The sequence below is a fragment of the Netta rufina genome (genome assembly GCF_964035555.1).
Source record: "Netta rufina genome assembly, chromosome: 3".
In the NCBI taxonomy this organism is placed as follows: domain Eukaryota; kingdom Metazoa; phylum Chordata; class Aves; order Anseriformes; family Anatidae; genus Netta; species Netta rufina.
In genome coordinates, this window is record NC_140125.1 from 117,779,983 (window position 1) to 117,797,661 (window position 17,679).

The 17,679-nt window shown below is 39.4% G+C and overlaps 1 protein-coding gene across 1 annotated transcript in view; it reads right to left on the reverse strand.

The window, feature by feature from the left end:
• Window positions 1-747: 747 nt before the first annotated feature.
• PKHD1 (PKHD1 ciliary IPT domain containing fibrocystin/polyductin) overlaps window positions 748-17,679 on the reverse strand; it is a gene marked incomplete at both ends in the record, with an annotated part of 259,585 nt that continues 242,653 nt past the window's right edge. Inside the window, 6 exon segments of the mRNA XM_084284494.1 lie at window positions 748-1,103; window positions 5,154-5,288; window positions 6,700-6,855; window positions 10,706-10,813; window positions 15,262-15,349; window positions 17,174-17,300. Of these exon segments, the coding sequence (XP_084140620.1) occupies window positions 748-1,103; window positions 5,154-5,288; window positions 6,700-6,855; window positions 10,706-10,813; window positions 15,262-15,349; window positions 17,174-17,300 (970 nt within the window).

The following is a 17,679-nucleotide window of genomic DNA, read 5'->3' on the forward strand; positions in this document are numbered from 1 at the left end:
TGGTGATTTAAAGGTATTAGAAAACAATGATATGGTGGAGGTCTAACTCAACAAAACACTTTAATTTTGAAACAAAACAAAACAAATATTCTTAAGCACAGATTTAACTAGGGAAGCATGAAAGCACTTGCTCATGAAATGGAAGTTGAATACATGTTTATTTGGTTTTGCTCAGGAAAAGGAAAAGGTTTACACACATACTGAAGATCTTTGAAAGGGAAGATGGGAAGAAATGGGGAAATTCTTATATATATATATATATATATGTATGTATATGTACATGCACACAAATACCAATCAGCATTGCTCTAGTTTCTAAGACTACATTGGTGTCAGTATATTAAATAGGGTCAGGGTACAGGCACAGACACTCCACTATCTGCAGTTGAATTGCTAGGCTAATTAATCCCTGAAAGCTTTTGGCCAGACCCAGTTAGCACTCCTCCCAGCAAGTCTTAGAGAGAGTTAATAGAGGTATCAGAAGCCAAGGACTGTTCTCAACAGGCTGCGTGGTCGCACCTGCTTGTTTTGGAAGCTAAGACAGTTTAGTAGCATAGACGTGGCCAAAGTCTCCCTCTTGGCTGCAGAACCAGGTCACAAGTTTAGTTGTATATGCACAGCACAACAGTTTGTTTCTCTGTGCTAATACGAGTGTTTGACCATGGAGACAAAAACCTCAACTTCGCATTGACTGCAAGCCAGGCAAAGCTTGCTTTGTCAGTAGTCCACCACTTGACATGACTTCTATTACACTTCTACTGCTGCTCCTGTGACAATCTGCTCCCTGACATCATTCTGAGGTTTGGGCATTGTATTCAACTCCTCTCTTTCCTTGTTGTAACCACCTGAAGGCTGGGGTACATCTTTCTGGGCAGGGCACACCTGGACTGTTGGCTGCTGAAGTTCCTGAGAGTCACCAGGAGACGTTCCTCCACATTGCTGTTGATGACTGTCACTTTTCCTGGCTGCAGAAAAGATGTCTCTGTTACTTGCCTTACGCTGAAGAGTGTTCATTTTTCTCACAGTCTTAGCTTCACAGGGCTGCAGGCTCAGCTCCTTCAGTTGTACTGTAGCATGTCCTACTACTCTTGTTTCTTCCATTTCTGTAAAAGCAAAACTTGCTTGAGTTTTACAGTAATTTTATGACCCTAGTTTCACATTCCTTATCCCTCCATTCCTTTACTGCATGTTAAAGACATTAACAAAAAGCAGTTATTTGATGGAAAATTATTTTAACTAGCCACAGGATTTAATTTTGGCAAAAACAAGTTTTAAAAACCCAATAACCATAAGCTGCTTCCACCAAAAAATACAGCAAACACAAGAGCTGCTTTGTTCTTATTGATACATGAATAGCTTCCATGGCATTTGTTGATTACATCAAATGTTCCAATAAATGATCAATAATAAAGTGTATAAAATACAGCTGATTAATTATTTTTATTAATTATAATATATAATGTATTTTATATATTAAATATATATTGCTAACAATGAAAATCATTTTAATACTATACATCTACAAAACATATCAACTCTCTACAAATAAAGCTATAATATAAAGGAGAACTTTTAATTTCCAACATTTCAATCCTGCTCAGGGCAGAGCCTGTAATCTGCAACATTGTTTAAAAATGATGTTGAAAAAAATTATTAAATCATTGTTGAAAATGCAAAATATATACTATACGTATTTCAGGTGTAAATACAAAATGTTTATATCCTAATAATCTAATTCCTAATAATAGAAATCAATTGGAAAGTTCTTGGTAAATTTTCAGTAGTCACATATTTCTGTAAAGAACAGTTTTTCTTCTAATTGCTGTCTTAATATTGGGTTATCGACTCCTTTAAAGTACTAATTGCATACATCACCAGCTTCAACTTTCTTCTTTTTACATATAAACAGTATGTTGATCATCTACACCAAATCTTAATGCTATTTTGTGGTATGTATTCCCACCCTCTTTATCTTCAAAGGTGACATTTTCAACTCTGAAAATAGGACTCATCAAACAAGTTTGAATTACTGGAGGAGGCTAAAAGTTTTCTGGACATGAGCAGTTTCAAAGATGAAGTATTGACTTGGGATTTGTAGGACAAAAGTAATGGGAAATAATTCTTAGACGCTAGGATGTGTTGCAGTACCAGGAACTACAAATAAAATGGATGATATTCTGTGTTTCCACCAGTAACTTGAAACTTGACATTAAAATTAATTCAAATGGAATTTGTACACAGTAGGAAGAATGACAAGCTGGTAGACAGGAAGGAGGAGATGATCTAAGCAACCTAGGAACAAGAGATGAGGACCCTTTCTGGAGAGTGGGAGACCCTCTTCAGGTAAACAGCGATTTCTGGGCAGTAATGGGAAAGAAGTTTGAGATGCAGGTCACTTAAGTACAGTAACCAAAAAGATTCATGAGATCTTTTGGTGGTAGAGGAGGAGTGAATGATGTTCGGGAACTAATTTTATTTTTGCAGTAACACAAACCAGACATCAAAATCAAGTCTGAATAAAGTAGAGGGTACACCCAGAGAGTAGTCATGCCCTGGAACAAGCTCCCCAGGGCAGTGATCATGGCAACAAGACTTCCAGAGTTCAAGAAGAGTTTGGACAATAATTTGAGACATAGGGTCTGATTTTGGGTTTTCCTTGTGGAGCCAGGAGTTGGACTCGATGATCATTATGGGTTCCTTCACATTCAGGATATTCTGTGCTTCTATATCTCCATACAAAATAAGAGTCATAAGAAGAATTCTAAATTGCCAGGACTAGTTAGACTCAAAGAAGGGCTTCCATTTGAATCTAGTGATAAAGACTTCACTGAGAAAAAAAAAAAAACACAAAACAAAACAAACAAAAAAAAAAACAGGAAGTCATACTAAAGCAATACTCAATATAAGAAGTGAATCATAGAATCATGGAATCAGAGTATCATAGAAACTCAGAATGGTTTGCATCATAAGGGAACATAAACATCATCCAGTCTACCCTACCTGCCATGGCAGGTACATCTTTCACTAGATTAGGGTGCCCAATCCCCAAGCCCCATCCAACCTGACTTTGATCACTTCCAGCAATGGGGCATAGATTAGGCCTCAAAACTGCAAAAATAAGCCATGAAATGCAAACTAGTGTAGGATACAACTTTCCTATGATGAAAGTGAATAGCCACCTGAATAAAGTACAAAAAGAAGCAATATACCCCTCCACCTCCAGGTGTCTTCCTGTTAGCCATGTATTAGTCAATCAAAAGTTATTTAATTCAACACCAAGATCATAATGTGAAGCTGAAGAGATTTTTTTTGTTACACCACAGTCAGACAGAGCAATACCTTGATCCCTTCCCTCTGAATTACTGCATATCTATTCATACGGCTTTCTTCCTCATCTCCATCCTCAGCTGCTTGTTCTGAGACAACAACCAGGGACCCTACCTCCATTGGTCTTTGCATTGTATAATCAACTACCAGAGAAACCCTGTCTTGCAAGACTTACTGCAGCGATTAATAATTAAGATTCCAAAAGCTTAATTGTATTAGAAATGTGGGATTTCTTATGGGGGGAACAACTGTAAAGCAGAAATGAAACAAAAAGACTTCAGCTTTGATTTCTTCTCTCTCTCCAAAACCAACAGTACTTTAAATACAGGGAAATCAAACATTAGACATTTCCAAGTCATATGTATTAAATTCACTTAAGATATTGTTATCCTTGTTTAGATTTGAACATATCGGGGAATCTTTTTGTCTTGTGACTATTCCTAAAAGACTTTAAGTGGCTGGATTGCCTTTTTCTGACAAAAAAATCTTTCCATGAATTATTTACACGATGGCTCCAATCAATGCTGTACCTGTCAGCCTCCCCAGCCAAAATGAAAGTTCACTATGTAAAGGTGCCAAGGGAGAATGGCAGCCTCCCACTGCGAGTTTATAGACAGAACTAAGTCAGCACGCATTATGTGTCAGAGCCGACATCAGACAGAATCAGATCCTTTGATCTCAGACCTCCACAGGAAGCTTAGATCTCAGACAAATTAGATAAAAAATGAATTTATAGCAGATACGTGTCCTAAGGCACACAGCTGAATGCTGTGTTTTGGAGGAGTACAGCAAATATCAAAACACATAAACTGCAGAATTTCCTCTCCCCTTCTCTCTCTCCCTCTGCTTTTGTGATGGATGCTAATTAAAAGGAGATAAAACTGCAGCTCGCCTCTTCCTGCCTCTTATGTAATCCACACACTTCAGGAAGAAGGAGAAAAATGAAATTCTCAATACAGAGTAAATGGGTAGTTCAGCAGGGTTATCCGAATGCCCTTAGATCCGTGCAGTTGGCAGGTGAGACCAAAAAAAGCCACAACAGAATAACCACTCCAGGAACGTTTCACACTTTCAGAGAGGGAAGCCAGTGTTTTATCCTGCCAGCCACACATCCCTGAGGCTGTCTGCTTTTCAGTGACCTCAGAAGTTGTGTTTGATCAGCAGAAGATGAAAAGACAAGTCTTGAGGAGGTCGGTGGAAGATGAGCGTTAGCTGCAGTGATGCTAGGAAATAAAGGGGGACACAAAACAGTGGCCATGGAGCCACTTTGGGATGCTGGCTTGGACTCGCTGCTGGGAAAGCATGGCATGAAGGTCCATGAGAGGGAACTAGAAGAGGTGGAGGTTACTGAGAATTGTACAAAGGAGCCCTGTGTGGTTTTTCCAGCACAGCAGAATACCCCAGTGCAGTCCTCCCCATCTTGCAAGCTTGTCCGGAGCTTTTTGAGCTTCATATAGTGGCTATCTCTGTTATTACTTTAGCTCCTGGACCCCTGGCAGGAGGAGACCTTGTTGCTGCATGTGTAGTGGGCAGGAGGAATGACAGTCCCCACCCTGCTCCAAGAACACTGGATGAAATCATGGACTCATTGAGCTAAAGGGGGATTATGCTGCTGCCCTCAGTGGAGTTTAGATTTCACACAGTATGTTTGCAATGACAAGTAGACTAACTCCAGGGAGAATGAAAGGAGGTAACAAACTGATAGCCCTTTGGAGAAGAGCTGTGTCACTGACCTGATACAAATCTGTAGTTTGAAGAGACCTAAACCAACCCTTTTGATATCCAACTCTTTAAAGATCTGAATTATTCTCAAACTGCAGTCTCACCTCTTGCTACAGGCACACCACTTTCATTCTCTCCTGGATTGTAGCAAGGCTGGACGCGAGGTGCATGATGTTGTGCTTGCTTCTGGGGTGCCTTGGTACTGGCTCGTGGTATATCAGCCTGTTTAGTCCTCATTTCTGTAATGAAGCATATCAGTCACATCACTGCCAATGCATCCTCAGCTCAACAGCAATTATTAATTCAAGCAACTATTTATTGCTGGTGAATTAGCAAGGTAATCTAGAAGTATTCTTTCTGCCCAAAAGCAGAGAGAGTTTTTTTAATGATCATGTCTTATGTTTTGCTATTTAGGAACCTGTCTGTTCAGGTAAAATCTTTCCTTGTGTTGTCACCATATTCAATAATATTAGAAATTCAGACCTTAGTGCAGCTGGTGTTCATGATGTAATTTAGCAGAAAGAATCCTCAGCTTGGATTTTCAAAGTTATTTGGAAGAAAAAATCTGGTGAAATTACCGAGGAGGTTTTGAAACCAATGGGAAATAGGGGTCTAAAATGATGTATAATCTGAGAGCTTTGTTGGCTTTTCGACTGTGTCTTCCCTGTACACTTGGCTAGGTCATAACTTCAGTTAGCACATCTGGAAGGCCAAAATATTGGTAATTTTCAACATATCCAGAAGTTTAAGATGACTATTTGGGAATCAAGCCATCGAACATATGCAGTCATGCATTTATCTTCAGTTCTTCCCTTTATGCCTTCTCTATTGGGAAAGCCTCTTATATTTTTTTTAATGTCAATACTAGAACTCAGCAATCTTAAGACAAATTAATGGAGTTGTGGATTTGCTTAGGGGAAGATCTCCAGAGAAGCTGCATCCCTCCCATTACCACTTTGACACACGTGATGCTGATAACGTGGTGTGGGATGTGAGCATGGCTCTGCCACTGCCTCTAGGGCATTCACAGCGCAGGTGTCACTGGTCCTGGGTAAGCACCATGGCTTCACATTAACATCACTGTGGCAATGTTTTGTTATGTCACCCTTTATCAGGAAAATGCAGCAGCTTTTCTTTGCTTCTCAGTTCTTTATCTGCACTATAGAAACCCAATTTTCAACTTGTTTCACATAGAATTAAAACTTTTTCCAGCCAGGACTCAGTCATCTGCTATATGCACAAAACTTCATAATCCTGAGCTATGAACTATATTGCTAATTAATGAACTCGTCAGAGCTTTCTCTGAGTGCCATTGTACCCATGAACAAGTCAAAAAATAAAAAAATAATAAAAGTTAAAGTACAAAAGTTCATGAGACAAATGGAGGAAACAAGTTAAAGGGTCATTAGAACAGCAGAGTGGGGAGATACGTAACTAGACAAACTTATTCTGAGACTTATCCAAAGACAGAAGATATTAGGAAAAAGAAAGCAACTGGGCTATATTCATGTAAAAATCATAAATTGTGTTAAAAATTCTGCCAAGTTTGCCTTGCCATTGCTGCTAAATCCTATTGTAGCCTCCTAAGAGATTTGCCAAATGAAATAGGGAATCCACAAGTATAAATTTTCATGGACATTTCCAACTTACTGTTGCTTTTGCTCTTCTTGAACCAGCAGAACACAAGAGTGAGGACGAATGCAGAAGCTACTGCACTCAGCAAGACAACAAGTATCAAGCTGGCCTTCTCTCCCATGGGCACAGGGAAGATGGTAAATGGCTGAGACAGCACAGTGAACTTTGCTCCTGAGAATTTAAAGCAGTAAGAGTTTATTACAAATGTAAGGACACTCATTCCACAATGAAAACTACATACTTTTGACAATGCTGCTGCTGTAAAAATTCATTCAGGAACAGTCCAGATGTCCTTCCATCCCCACATCTAACATTAGCCAACAACATTTATTTAGAAATGGGTATATTTCCCCACAAGACAAATATTTAACAACTTTTCTTCAATGTATGTCTCAAACATTCAGTGCATCCTGAAGCAGAGTCAGTGTCTTTGTATTTAACAGTCCTTAGCATTTATTCCAGGAGTTTGTCCAGTCGATTACCAAGCCTAGAAAATATGTTCACAAAGAACCTGTTTCTGAGACAAAACAGATCAAGCTCATGCAACAAAATGTTCATATTCTGTCTAGCAAGACAGGGAAGCTGGTTGCAATGAGAAAGGTGCTAATTCATGCACAATTTTTGCAAGCTATTCATCACTTATTTACATTAAGTTGTGGGAAATTTAGAAACGTTGACTAGCATTAAGCTGAGTCAGAAAACTGCTGGTGAACATGTTTACATGTATATTTTTTCACCATGTTGACGTTGACGTTGACGTTGACGTTGAGCAAATATAAACAAAAAGTTTCAGTGTCATTGCTGTTAGCATGGTAAACACTTAGTGTTTGGAAGCACACAAGATTTGGGTAATGCTCTTTACACAGAGATCCTACAGTTTTCTGTAAATGAAATCAAAATCAAAGCAGCCACTACTCAAAATTTCCATGGTCAAGAGTTAATAGGGTTTCAGCATCTGAGCTTCAAAGACTGGAAGGTGACTCCAGCTCAGACAGACCCAACACAATGCTTAACACTGCTGTCTCCAAAATCAGAAATCTATAGGAGTTTGGATCCCCCATAATTTTTTTTATTCCAGTACTTTCAACAGTACTGGTGCAGCTAAGGTGTGAGAAATTAATGTAAAAATTTCAACTGTGAAGAAATTGTTTGGCATATATGTATCTGGGCTGATTCTCCACAGAAATATCCGTACAGAGTCTGGGCTTAGCATGGGTTCTGGACAACTTCCGAAGACATTTTGAACAGAGATGTGTTTGGGAAGAGCAGGATTTTAACAAAACTTATCACGGTACTCACGATAGACCAATTTGAAGGATGTGGATTTGCATATCAACTTATTACCTACATTATTACAAGACTCATTATCAGTCCAAACCTCACAATTTTAATCATTTCAATGGGCATATATTTTTTTACTTGTTTGAGTTCCAATTTTAATAAAAGTCTTAAAACCTTTTTCATCAATTCATTAAAAAAAATGAGAAGCACTGTCAGATGAAGGTTTGCAGACTAGGGTAAGTACTGTAAGTACTTTTATATGAAACTAATTAGCTTTGTGTCAATATTGTCCACCCGAACAAAGCAGAGCTTCATCAGAACAATGTGAAAAGCATGTTCCAATTGGAAAAAATTTGCCTGCAGATACAATCATATATGAGCTTCAATTGAGAGGAAAGAAGCAATCTCACAGGTATCAAGGACACCACACAGACAGGTTCTTAAAGGTTGCATTTCACACTAATAGTCTGCAAGTAGACTGCTGTTGGTTTAAATAGAAAGTGGATGGATCAAGCCCACTGGGATCCATATCAGTTAAGTGAATATTACTGCAAAATGAGGAGCAAGACTATGCAGCAGTGCTATGAATAGCCCTCTCTCCCCAGGAACTACCACTAAGCCACTTGGGATTATTGCATTCAGCATCATCGGCATCTTCTGTGCTGTCTCAAAATTGCATGAGCCTGAATAACTATGCCAGAAAGCTGTTCATGAAAATGTGTCCCAAACTTCTATTGTTTGATTGTTTAATTTTTGTTTGTTTGTCTCAAATGATAATCAAAGTATAAAAGTCTTTATTCTGACTCCAGCATGGTTCCCCATTACAAATGAGCAAAGGGGATTGCTTGTTTGCTGTATACTTTTACAACTGATATTAAAAGTGTACAACGCTCTGATTTACATAGGCGATACCTACACAGATTCAGCAGCTGTATGCATTGCTGGCTTTAAACACCTCTTTGCAACACTCTGACTGACTAAATGTTTCATAAAGGGATCTCTATTTGACCTTTGTTCAGAGGAGAGAAGATTTTGTGACTCCCCTGAAATAGCTTTCAAAAGACATTTCATTAAGCTGCACTTTCCACTAAAGAGTCTGATCCTGTGAGGTGCTGACTTTCCATCTGCTCTCACTGAAGTGAAGGCAATGGGAGCCGTGGGTGTTCGGCAGCATCCACCCCAAAGTAGACATATGTTCCCCCTCAAAAGGCCCACCTCCGAGTATTCCCTGCACCACAATTCTCCCTTTGCAAAGCCATGGGAAGCACTCAGTGTTGATTAGCCACTTGTGACTGGGAGGAGCAAAGGTTTCTAAAATAAAATATCTGGATCTTAATTTAATCCCAGGATAAGAAAGGATTTCTTGTGTTATAAATCCGTACTGTGTTACACATTACCATCTATAAGCATATCAAGCTCCACCTAAAAGCAATTGATCTATTCCTAAGAATATTTCTAAGCTATTCCTATCTATTAAGATAGGCTGTTCAGAACAATGCACTCTAAATGTTAGTGATATTCTACTTTTTTTTCAGATTTTTTCATTAGTCACTTCCACTTGGTTACTTCAACCATCTGATGTACTTGCCCTTTTATTTTTTTTCTAGCTTAACCAAGCTATACTATATTTGAATTTTCTCATTAAAAAATCCTGATTCCTACCTTCATTCTTCTCTGTACCTATTCTTTTTGAGATGATTTCTGAATATAGGTAAACAAAATTATCTTAGTATTTCAAGGCCTCATCAGGTCTGTATGCAGTGGCACACACACCTCCTCACCTCTCCTGGAGAAATTTTATCCATCCCTCTAGGTTTCTTTCTACCCGGTAGGTCTCAGGTTATACTTTTATATATATATATGTATGTAATACCAGAACAGAAACTTTACGCATGGGCTTACAACACCTATACCTTAATTTGTTTTTGAACTACATGCCAGAGAGCACATTCCTGCTTCTCAATGACTTGACAGGTAATCAGCACTTTGACCCTTATATACATTCAGAGACAGATTTGTAGATAAATTCAGGCCCCCAAACAGTTGTGCAGGTGCTTGTTTCATGCAGATGCCCTGAGGCCTTTAACAGCTGGAGTTCAGGTATTGCCCAAGATGCCAACATCCCCCTCAGCTTGTATTTCTTAGGAGGTATAACCACATCTGCCCCTTCAGTGTTATGGTGGCTCAAGAGGTCCTGATGTCACATCTGTAAACTGTCAGGGATACCCTGAGCAGAGCCCAGTCCTGGAGGCATGCTCTGAGTGTGAATAACCTGCTGCACCCATAAAGATGGCCAGGTGCAGCCAAACGGTGGGTGAAAAGCAGTACAAAAACTGACTGGGAGCATAGATGGAAAATTACAGAGAACAGGCAGAGAAAAGGAGACTCCATTTACAGGAAAAAAAGCTTGCTCTGGCTGCTTAACTTGCCTATGTACCCAATTACTGTAGGAAAGTTCATGGTTAGGGAATCCAAGAAAAAGAGATACCTCTCTGTAGTAATAGTTCTCTCTTCTAACTCATCTTCATTTTGGGCATCTTAAATGAACAGTACGGTACTTACCCAGCTCACTTGCTGCTTGGAGGATACCAGCTTGGACATGTAGCAAAAATCTGGCTGTTCAGAGGTTTTGCATTGCTCACCTCATGCAAGCAAAGATTACTTCCCTTTTTATAAATTCAGATCACCTGTACTGTTTTGAGCTCATTTACAAAATCAACAAACAAAAAATGGATCCTACCTGGTGGTGATGTGACAGTAAATACAAGGTTCCAGTTTGTGCCTGAGCTAGACACAGCCAGACTGGAAAAGCTTGCACATCCATCTATGACCTGCACTTCAGTGAGCCCTGCATAGCAATACAAAAAAATTAATTGCAGTTAACAACTTCCAGGCAAGCATGACTTAGTAACTCAGGAAAAAAAAAAAAAAAAAAGAAAAAAAGAAAAAAAGAAAAAAAAAAAAAAAAGAGCAAACCAGGAGAGTCCTTGTAACTTGAAGAGGACTTGGGAAAATCTGACCTCACTGTCCTTCCTAATTGTAAACTTTTTGTCTCATCCCAGAAATTTCGTATAGAGCAAGGTCTTCAGAGGTATTTGGGCACCTAATCCTCCTGGAGTTACCTTGTGAACCTTGGGTCATTGAGCTCCTTGTGATAAACTCTGTGCACGTCCATATCATGGCAGTGTAATCTGAATACAAACACTAAGGCAATCAAGAAGTAATGGGAGCTATGTAGACATGTTCAAAAGTTCCACTTGCTCATCTTTTTAATTTAACTTCTGTGTTTTGAATTAATTCTGTGACATTACATCACCAGTATCAGGAGAGTATTAATGACTAAGTATTTTTGTGCTAAAGGGATGGTCTCAAAGAACCAGCCACAGCAGACAAGGGAAATAGTTGATTGTTTTAACCCTTTTCTTAACTGTAGATATTTCACCTCATCATATGGACCCTGACATGCTGTTAAAGCATTTTGAGCTTTCCTCCAACCCTGTCAGAAGCTTTGAAAAGGATTTGAACAATGAAGAATGTCTGTGGTGATGACCCTGTTATCACACACAAGAGACTTTTAACTGGAAACCTCACAGGGGAAATCTCCATGGGAAGCATTAAAATGAAACCCAGGAGGGAAATTCTTCATCCCTTTACCTCTTGTTCTAAGCTACAAGGGAATGCATTCTGACCCGGCATTTACACATGCTTTGGTTTTTATTTTTGTAGGCTCTTTTTTTAAAAAAAATATAATTTACTTTGCAACTGGATCTCCATTTTATTGTATGTATCTTTGAGTACCAGCCAAGTTCTGGCCCTTGAGTAATGTTGAGCAGGCCTGGGCTTCATTCAGGCTCTTGGAGTGAGAAGGGTAAACTCCTAAAGACTGACAAATTTCAAAATGTTAGTTCAGGTGGGGGTGAGAAGTCAGAACTTCCTTAAGATTCTGGACTCAATCCAGTGATCACAAACACGGACTTTTGCTTTCTCAGAGACAACATGTAATAACCATTTGCTTTGCAAAGCAGGTGGTTTGACATTTTATTGCTGTTAAGCAGAACAGGTGAAGGTACGTAAAGACTGAATGTGAGGAACACATTTATACTCTTCCATGAGCACACCCAGGATATTGAACAACATGGAGAAGCAGCAAACTTTGCGACACCTTACGATCACAAATTCTTGGGAGTGCTCATCAGGTGGGGACAGGGCTTTTGATGGTAAACTGGACTGCAAGAGTTTTTCCCATAACAATGTATATCTTACACCACCTACCCTCTTCTGTTCCCAGAGCTTGCTATGATACCCAGCTCTAGATGAGCTGAATTTTCCTGATGTACTTTTATTAAGGATTTTATTGACATAAATTTGTGAAATGTCAAGGATATCTGCTATGAATATTTGGAAGCTTCTTTGCATGTCAAATGTACGTAGAGACTTGTAAGGAAAAGTACGGCATTCCTTTACTTCCCTGGCCCTCAGACCTTTGTCCCATCAGCTCAGTGCTTCAGAGATGGTCATCAATCCCTACTGGGCTGACCGCTAGTGTTCAATTTGGGCTATGAAACCTAGGAGAAGTGTCCAAATGGTCTTGGAAGCACAGAGAAAATGAATGGCATTTATTTCAGAGATGCCTCCTACAAGAAGGAGAGTGGCCTGAAGAAGAAATCTGTAATTGTGACCATAGCACTGTGTTCCCCCACCTTGACCTGTATCTTCACATTTGAAGGAAAAATGAAAGATCTTCTCCTATTACACAGTTAACTTAGCACTAAAGCATCACTACTGGTGGTCTGTAGAGTGATCCACAGAAAACAATTTCTCCAGTCCTGCCTCTGTTTCTCTCCCACACTTAGTGTCTACGCCTATACCCCAAGAACTAAACAGTGCCAGGATCTGTTCTGTGGCACTGAAGAACTAGCATGTCCTGGCCAAACTTCTGTTCTGGAACTCTTATAGCCTCCAAACAGAGATGAGGCATGCAAACTGCCTACTGAGTTTTTTTATTTGCTATACTGACTTCTGAAGCTTGACCAGCGATTGCCAGAGAGGAGTCTTTAGGCAAAAGCAAGCCACATTTTAATGATTTAGCAACAGAAATGATAAAGCTTCCCCTCCCTATGACCCAGTACTATTTAATATATTAATATCCCAGTTAGTTTTGTGTACATATTTCTCCATTTGTGTACAGTGTCTAGCACACTAAACCCATAATTACAATGTGAGTCTCCGAGAACAGCTGTCATATATAAATAATCGGTAATTTATTCTGTGAAAAGACCTGAAGGAAACATGGGAATCTAGATTTCTCTAATTGCTCCATCCTGATCTTGGCTCTTCTATTTACCTATGCCACATACAACCCTCTTTATGGTACTACCTGCCTGGACTACCAACACTTTTCTTGTCTCTGATGCTCACTGTAGCACCACCACTTTTATAGAGGGTCTTGTCTGCTGCGTTCAAATATTTCATAATTACCACTTCTAGTCTATGACGAAGCCTGGAGTACTGTACTGTACTCCTCAACAGAGACTATCTCAGCTTTCGGGCACATATGCTTCAAAGCTCAGAATATTATATATGTGAGTCTTCACAAAGATCTCTCAGGCAAGCTGGTATTTAACGCAGAAGCAAGCTAATTTGGAGCTAAACTACTTTCCATGAGGCAGTTTGGCTGCTGTCAGATGAAGCAGCCTCAGTGTGCTAGACGGGACCCATTTCGATTAAATGCTGCTTTCATATGCTTCAAAAGACGAGTACAATAAGGACGTTTGTCAAAGGAAAAACTGCAGAAAACTATTACATGCAGAACATCTGTACTACGCACTTCATTCTTTGCTGGAGTTTATTGACTATTAATTTGATACATGTATCTTTTAAAGAATGTGAATTGCATTTCTCTGCAGTGACTTTTCTTTCTATTTCTCTCACTCTGTATTGTCTCTCATTCCATGTCTCTTTTCCATGCCTTATCTCTTTTCCAATGTTTCCTTCCTTCCTTCCTTCCTTCCTTCCTTCCTTCCTTCCTTCCTTCCTTCCTTCCTTCCTTCCTTCCTTCCTTCCTTCCTTCCTTCCTTCCTTCCTTCCTCCCTCCCTCCCTCCCTCCCTCCCTCCCTCCCTCCCTCCCTCCTTTTCCTCCCTTCTTTCTTCCTTCCTTCCTTCCTTCCTTCCTTCCTTCCTTCCTTCCTTCCTTCCTTCCTTCCTTCCTTCCTTCCTTCCTTCCTTCCTTCCTTCCTTCCTTCCTTCCTTCCTTCCACTAGCACCACTAGCTGAGTCAATAATTCGTGTCCCATCCAGACTCAAACTCCTAAACCTCTGAGGCATACCTCCCTGAGAAGGCATGAACAACAACAGAAAAGACCAAAGGACTTTCTAATCTGTAAACCTGGAGCTGTGATGAGGTACGAAGAACTTCATATTAACAGAAACATGAACTGGACCCAAAGGATGAGAAGCTCTGACCTACACTATGAGTGCCACTTAGCTTCTCCAAATGTGAACTTTTCAATCAAAGTTAACACACAAATGACCTTATTGCAAACAAAACGCTTTACCTACATTAGGAAAGCTCACTTTTGAGAGTGTGCACTGCTTGCTTACATTTTAAGACTTTAGTAATTAACATTATGATGCTCTATAATCAATTTCATTTCCATTTTCTAGTTTACAAGCATATGATCATCCACAGGTTTTCAGTTCAGTGCTATACTTAAACAACGATCTATATCTAAGCATGTTCATAGTCTCAATAACCTCAAGGGAAATACTCACATGCTTAGAGTTAATCATGAGTTCAGGTCTTCTGATAAATGAGGACCAGAAGGGAAACATTTAAATCCCTCATGAAAAACATTTTCACATTGAAGTATGCTAATTAAAAACAATAGTCAGTTGTTTCTGTCTGTACTTGGCCTGATCATTTGCTGGGACAAACAGATTGTCATTGACTCTAAGGAAATTACCCTAATTAACATTAGCTGAAAATCAGGTATTGGGATTTCTAATTCTCCAGTCTTTTCTTTTTTGATCTGAGACGCATCTTTTCAAGATAAACTACTAGATATACTCCCTTCAAGCTACCAGAGTACAAAAACACTTTGTATAATCTTCTTTTTCTCTAGGATACAACCACCAAGTTCCTCAAACTTCAATATAACATTCTTTCTTTTTTTTTTTGGTGCAAAGACTAACTTTGAAACCCAATCATTTTCTGCAAGAATTTCACCATAAATTTATCACCATCATTTCCCACAGTTGCTTTGCCATAACTCTTGCTGTAAGAAAACATTTCCAAACCTTTTAGCACAGCCTCGGAGGAGCCCTTGAGGTGAGCTGATACAACCCAGGGTTCTGAGGGAGGTCCCAGTTCTTCAACCCTTCGACCCTGGGAAGAATAACAAAATAGCAGGATTAAGATCTTTTCTCCAAACCAAGAGGGAAGAAAGTTCTGATGGCTTTAATAATTTTAGTAATTTATTAATGCCCAAAAGGAGGGAAGTGTGGATCTACACCCTATGTGTTACAAACAATGCCAAACACCTCACCATAACTCACTATGGCATTAAACTCAGGAGGAACCAGTTCTGGAAACCAGTCTGTTCCAATAGTCTGGCATGGGTTTTGCTGCTTCACTGCAAGTAACTAGGATCACGTTCACACCATCTAAGAGAAGTAGTGAATTTTGACATCATCATAGCATCTAATTTCACAGGGTCACAGAATCTCAACATGGTAGAGATTGGAAAAGACCTCTGGAGGTCATCTGGCCCACCCTCCCCACTCAAGCAGGGCTACTTGAAGCAGGTTACCCAGAATTATATCCTTTTGAATATCTCCAAGGATAGAGACTCTGCCAATTCAAGGAAACTGAGTAAATTATGTCTATTTAGTGAGGGTGAGGATATATGCTCAATGAAAGAAACTACTTGTTATACCTAAATTATTAATCCGTAATCAGTGGGGAGGATAGATCACATAGATCTAGATCCATGCAAAAATATTAGTTTTCATATACATATATATATATAAATATTTTTGAGGGACTTTTTAGTTCTCAAGTCTTGCAAAAAAACATGTATGAAGAAGGTTCTGAAATTCAGGGGAGGATCCAATTGCCCAGATGTAGGCAGATATTTGTATGCCATTTCAGATAGCCAATGATGTCTGACATCCATCTGAGTCCGAAGATCTGATGCTTTGCTAGTAGAAAACTCTTAGATTTATACAGGAACTGTAGGCCAAGTAACATATTCCACAGCCCAAAGCGCAAGCCAACTATTTGCAAAGAACTGAGCATAAATAGAAAGAAGCTGAAAGTCTTGTGCCTCACAGATGTAAAACCTCATGGTTAATGGGTATCCAGAACTGCCTTTACCGTAATATAACTTTGCATCCAGAAATAATTTCCACAAAGCTACCCAAGCTTGTATTTGACACTACACTTCAGGGTCACCACTGTAAAAATGTCATACGCAGGTATATTTACTTTGTGGGTATACTTTTGACTATCCATCACAGTGAGGATGAATACACAATAGAAAACAACTGAAAAAGAGCAAAAGGACCATCAAAATATACTGGAAACAGAAGCATATCATGAAACCATGCTATGCAGATTTCACCTGACTCTGGGACTGAACCTGGTCCAGCAGCTCACTAGGACTCATTGGACTTGGTCTACTGTTTCCAAGACTTTTGTTGGTGTCTCTGGCAGTGCTAAACCACATCACACAGATGTCCAAGCATGTTTTAAACATAGTGTTCTCTGCACAGCACTGCTCTGCATGGTGCAGGCTTGCTTAGGCAGACCAGGATACTCCATTATACCCTGTCTTTGCCAGCCTTCATGAATGTGTTGTTGTTCCCTCATTCCTCGATGTTATCTTCTAAGCTTCAGGAGCAGAAATCAGAAAATTCAACAATAACTGATCAGAAAATTCAATCACACAATCAATTCTACAGCACAAATCCAACCCTTGTGGGAAAAAAGCTGAAAAATATGAATAGAGTCCATCTGGGAAGATGTTCCCAAAATACCCATGACTGCTCGTTTAGAGACCTATCCCTTACCTTGTTTACCATATTTATTTGCGGAAACTATCCTATGACCTATATTTAGGTCAGTCTCATAGCTTTTGGATTTTGCTAAGAGATGACAAAATTGTACAAGAGTAATACAAATCTCCATCCACAGAGGGGCAAATCCTACCTTCTTATCCAGGAAAATGATTTGTGGCTGTACGGGAAGCTGCTTTCCAATTTCTCCATCTGAGGGCTGCACCCGAACAGAGATGTTATAGGGCCTCACATACAACCATGTTCCTGGGTGTTGTCTGCTTCCATTTTTTTTTCCACATGCAAAGGAATGTAAACAAACAAATAAATAAATAAATAGAAATTAGTACTGCGAAAACACCCAGTGCTAATCCCAGAGGTAATTCACACCTTACCTATGCCTAGGAATTACGCTTTACTTTCTGTTCATGGGATTTTCTACCTCTCTAATGCAAGCAGCAATGCTCAGTGTCTGCTGTGAGTAGCAAGGAGTACTATGCCAAACAATTACTAATTTACCTTATGGTGGCACTTTGATTCCTTGCATGAAAGCGGCATGTATGAAAATGTGAAACAGGCATCACTCCAAGGAGACAACAATATAAAACTAATAAAAGATCTCTTTGTTCCTATCCCCAGTTTACAAATAGGAAACTGAGA